Raw genomic sequence first — 4722 nt, 5'->3', positions numbered from 1 at the left:
ACTATCCCAAAGAAAAGGAAGTCTGCCAATTGATGGAGACCTGAGCTACTTTTCTAGGGTATATGGAGCAGTCTGAAGGGGCAAGGCCTTTGAAGTTAGGAGAGGATCAGCTAGAACTATTTCCAAAAATGGTTCATTCTTATCGGATGTATTCCTGAAAACTGGATCCGAGAAACCACTGGACAAGAGAATTCTTCTCCTTTCCAGCGTAGCATTGATTTGTCACAACTATAGCTTCTGGGAGCTGGACACCTGATGTGGGCAGTCATATTCATAAAGATGCAGCTGCTCAGCAGTAGGGGCAAAAGTCTTACCCTGATTTCAATTTTGCCATTTGGGGACAGGTTGGAGGCCACTTTGGTCAGGAATAATTGGCTTATCTTTAGTGACAGGGTCCTATGGCCAGCACAGCACGCTGTTACTAACCAGTATATACACTGGTTGTGATATACCTTGGTGGAGGAAATTGAAATCAATAACCACTTATCTAGATACGGTTATCTAATTTTCCCAAGAAATTCTCATGCAAAAATAAGAAATGAAAATAAAGTAAAAGCCTTTTTGGGAGCTGTATTTTTATCCTCAGTGTCTAGCGCAGACCTTAATAAATGTTTTTTCTGTCCGCCCGCCCGCGGCCTTGGCGCTGCCGTCCAGGCCCCGGCCCCCCGCCCCCCCGCCCCCGCGCGCCCCCTCCCCCCCTTCGCTCACTCGCCCTGCTCTAGCCGCTTCGGCTCGGTCCCTGCGCTGGTGGCGGGGCTGAGAAGGAGAGTGGCGGGGCGGCAGCGGCGCTTCAAGCCGCTGCGCACATGCAGGTTTCAGGGATATTCCTACAGCTGAGCCGCCAATGTAGTGACTTGCCCCCTCTGACACTGGAGAGCATTAAGGACCGTGTCCTCTATGTCTTGAAACTATATGATAAGATTGATCCAGAAAAGCTTTCAGTATCTTCCCACTTCATGAAAGATCTGGGCTTGGATAGTTTAGACCAAGTAGAAATTATGATGGCCATGGAAGATGAATTCGGGTTTGAAATTCCTGACATAGATGCTGAAAAGTTAATGTGTCCACAAGAGATTGTAGATTACATTGCAGATAAGAAAGACGTGTACCATTAAAGGTTTTTTTTTTCAAATCAAAGAACTCGGATGATCCCAGCGAGCGTCTGAATGTGAGAACACATTGTGAGACCATTGCTGCTTTTGTCGGAGTGTTTCTGTTGGAACTGTATTTAAGTTGTCTAAATATGTGTTGGCCTTTAAAAAATAAATATATAAAATTAAAAAAATGTTTTTTAATTAATTCATTCAAAGATGGAAGATGCTAGCCCCTGTAAACTGGGGCAGAATAGCTGAGATATCTTTATATCAGGTACTATTCATCTTATGTACGTGTAAAGCCAGAGCTGACCCTAGGCAAAAATTGAAATCTAGGTGACATTTATATTTGGCACCTCCTCATCTATTTTCATTTCACTGTCCCAGGGACTGACCTTCCCCCTTTTGCCTAACCCCCTTGCTCCCTTTCCTAACCTAACCCAGTCTTGTCCCACAATGCATTTAGGAAGGCCAGGCAGCAGGAAGACTCTTCACTGTGGGAGCTGGGAGAAACCTACCTCTTGCCTTTTCTTGTGGTGGACCAAGATCCACCCTTGGTCAGGGCCACCCAGAACCCATCTAAGATGCTTGCATGTGGATAAACATGGATGAGATGGGAATCATCAACTCTATTCCTTCTGCTGAAATGGAGGACCATCTGCCTTGATTCTGCTTTCTAAGTTCCTCTAGAGCTCTCTATCTGCCCTGGCTCTTCTTCTACTCGGGCACTGTTATCTGACCCTCTGATATAACCTAAGGAGTCCTGGGCCTTGCTACTCATCAGGTGTACAGCCTTGCAATTGACCTGGCAGCTGATCTTTCTTTGATGTTTTATATCTACTGTAGTGAGAGTGAGTTCCTTTAGAGCAGGAACCAGGTAGCATTTTCTATTTGTATTTCCAGTGTTCAGCACAGCCCTCTGCATAGAAAGTTGCTTAACAGATTCTCCCCCCCTCCCATTTTTCCCATTCCCATTTTCCCCATTTTCCCATTTTCCCCATTCCCATTTTCCCATTTCTCATTTTCTCATTTTTTTCCCTTCCCTTTTTCCATTTCTCATTTTCCCATTCCCATTTCCCATTTTTCCCATTCATTTGTTCATTTTGTTGCAGGGGATGAGGAGATGGAGAAATTCCATGAAGAACTTAGCAAGACTCTTCAAATTAAGCCAGTCTATCCTTTGACACTCAGTACTTTAATTCTAAAGTAAGCACAGGGCAAGATGATGAAAATTAAAGAGGAAATATGGTTTGTGATGATATAAAAAAGAGGCCAAAGGCTTTTCTATTTACCAGCCATTTGATATTTATTGTAGTTAGACACTTGACATCAAGAAGGGTTGCAGAGGAAATAATTAACATGGCCCCCTTAGCCCTAAAGCTTATCTAGATGATGAATAGCAGAGTCAAAAGAGTCTGGGAAGGCTCCATTAAGCCTGGCAGTCCCAAGCAATGTTTTTTTAATAAGAGTGGCTCAGAGTTATAGAGTGTTTTTCTCATAACAACCTTGGGATAATTAGCACAAGTATTATTAGTTCCGTTTTACAGGTGAGGAAACTAATGCTCTTAGGAGTCTTCCTACCATTGTAATTTATGCCTGCTATAGACTGGCCTGCCATCACACAACTAGTGAGTACTCGAGCCACGTTTTGAATCCATGATATTGGGATCAAGCTAGGAATAAATGTGCTAGGCTATCTTGGGGGTATGGACTTAATCTAACTGACTTGTTCTGTTCAGATTTGTATCGATAGGACCTTAATTAAAATAAAACAAAACACCTCACCCCAATTTCTTTTAAAGAGAATAAACAATGTTGGAGAAAGGAAAGGAGATCAGACCTCTTGATTTGCAGAGACTTCACTGCCCTTTCTTTCACTTAGGAGAATTAATGGACCAATAAATAGAAATTTCCTGGTACCTAATTAATGTCAATTGAATTTTTGATCAGTTGCAATCCTTCATACCTCTGCATACTGTCTGAGTTGTGTCCGAATCACAGGAAAGGACCTAATATTGACATTTATGGCTCTCTGCCAATTAGCTTCCCACATAACTAAAGAACATCATGTCATCTTACTTCCAAATCACACTCTCATCCAGCTAAGGAAACGTGTCATTTGCAAGGGTTTATTTTCACAATTACAATTTGTTTCTTCTATTTAGTACACCTAAAAAGGAGTTCACCATACTTCAATGGGGATGGGTTTTAAAAGCCCAACAGAGGATTTTCTTTCTGATCCTGGAGGTAATAGGAGTCATGGCAGTTTATTGAGAGAGTGTGTATATGTGTGTATATGTGTGTGCATGTGATATGTCAGACATATCTTAAGGAACTGTTGCTTAATAAATGTTCCATTGTTTTGTATATATGTCTGTATATCTGTCTGTCTATCTATCTATCTATCTATCTATCTATCTATCTATCTATCTATCTATCTATCTATCTATCTATCTATCCTCATTAGAAGTGAGCCTAGAAAGAAACTAGAGATTCCGAACTGGGAATTGAGAAGAGTGTGCCATAGGGTTGGAGAAGGATGTGTGGTAAGGTGAAAAGGTGAATTAATTTTTTTTGGACTGAACTTATAATTGTTTTAAAATTTCTTAGGTAGAATCTCCCTCTACCAGTGCAGGTCATCATCTTCTCTGCAACTTATAGGTCTCAGAGTTTTCTTGGGGGCCTGAGATTAGTGACTTGCCCAGGGTCACACATCCAGTACTCGTCTGATATAGGACTGTGAACTCAGGTCTTACTGGCTGGGGATGAGCTCTCTATCCATTACAGTCCCTGCATATCAAGTGAATGAGAAGGCAGTGAAATCTGTAAAGCAGAGATCTGATTTTTCCTTTCTTTTCTCCTGTTGTCAAATTTGTAATTATTGAGAACCCAAAAGAGCTTTTGTTTAGGGAAGAGAGTGTAGGGAATAAACATTTATATAGTGCATACTATGTGCTAGGCCCTGTACTTTATTTGATTATGTGGGTTATGACTAGTGATATTTACAGTATTAGAAATTAAAACATCATATTATTTTCACTATTGTTTGGATCTCCTGGGTCAAAGGATTGTAAAAGGTCTACAACTCTTTGGGAACCGCTGTCTTAAAAAACTGTAATTTCAGGGAGTTTAAAGCCATTTATTACTTCCCTGAATTAAACAGTATGTAAAAAAAAATCAATGTTCCCAAACAAGAGATTCACGCTTCCCATTTCGTACTAATCCCTTCTTTGTTTCGGTTGTTTTTAATCGTTTTTCAGTCGTGTCCCATTCTTTGTGACCCCATTTGGGCTTTTCTTACAGATGAGGAAACTGAGGCAAGCAGGGTTAAGTGACTCGCCCAGGATCACACAGCTAGTAAGGGTGTGAGGCCAGACTGGAACTCAAGGTGATGTCTTCCTGACTCCAGGTGCGGCACTCTATCCCTCCCTTAGAAAGGGAATTAGCTGGATAGAGAAGAAGTTAAGGAGTAAGCGCTGAGGTGCCCCTTTAAGAGCCCAGCCTAGTCGGGAAGAGTGAGTGGCTCATTTAAGGACTCTTAGCCCCACCCCCTCACGCCTGCGAGGCCCCGGGCGTCTCAGCCAATCCGAGAGCTCGCAGCGGGCCGTGGGGAATAGGTGCCGGCTGC

General features: G+C 42.2%; 1 protein-coding gene across 1 annotated transcript; it reads left to right on the top strand.

Annotated features, from left to right (window-relative positions):
- Window positions 1–800: 800 nt before the first annotated feature.
- LOC110206930 (acyl carrier protein, mitochondrial-like) lies at window positions 801–1279 on the top strand. The gene has a single exon (XM_078148054.1). It carries the CDS (start codon window positions 807–809, stop codon window positions 1113–1115), a length of 309 nt encoding a protein of 102 aa, XP_078004180.1. The 5' UTR covers window positions 801–806; the 3' UTR covers window positions 1116–1279.
- Window positions 1280–4722: the final 3443 nt, after the last annotated feature.

This window comes from Phascolarctos cinereus, unplaced genomic scaffold, assembly GCF_003287225.1.
Source record: "Phascolarctos cinereus isolate Bilbo 61053 unplaced genomic scaffold, phaCin_HiC Scaffold_1;HRSCAF=81, whole genome shotgun sequence".
Classification (NCBI taxonomy): Eukaryota; Metazoa; Chordata; class Mammalia; order Diprotodontia; family Phascolarctidae; genus Phascolarctos; species Phascolarctos cinereus.
This window is presented reverse-complemented; position numbering and strand designations above follow the sequence as displayed.

Excerpts from the sequence above, each read along its gene's own strand:
- LOC110206930 (XM_078148054.1), top strand. The coding sequence starts at position 807 with ATGCAGGTTTCAGGGATATTCCTACAGCTGAGCCGCCAATGTAGTGAC.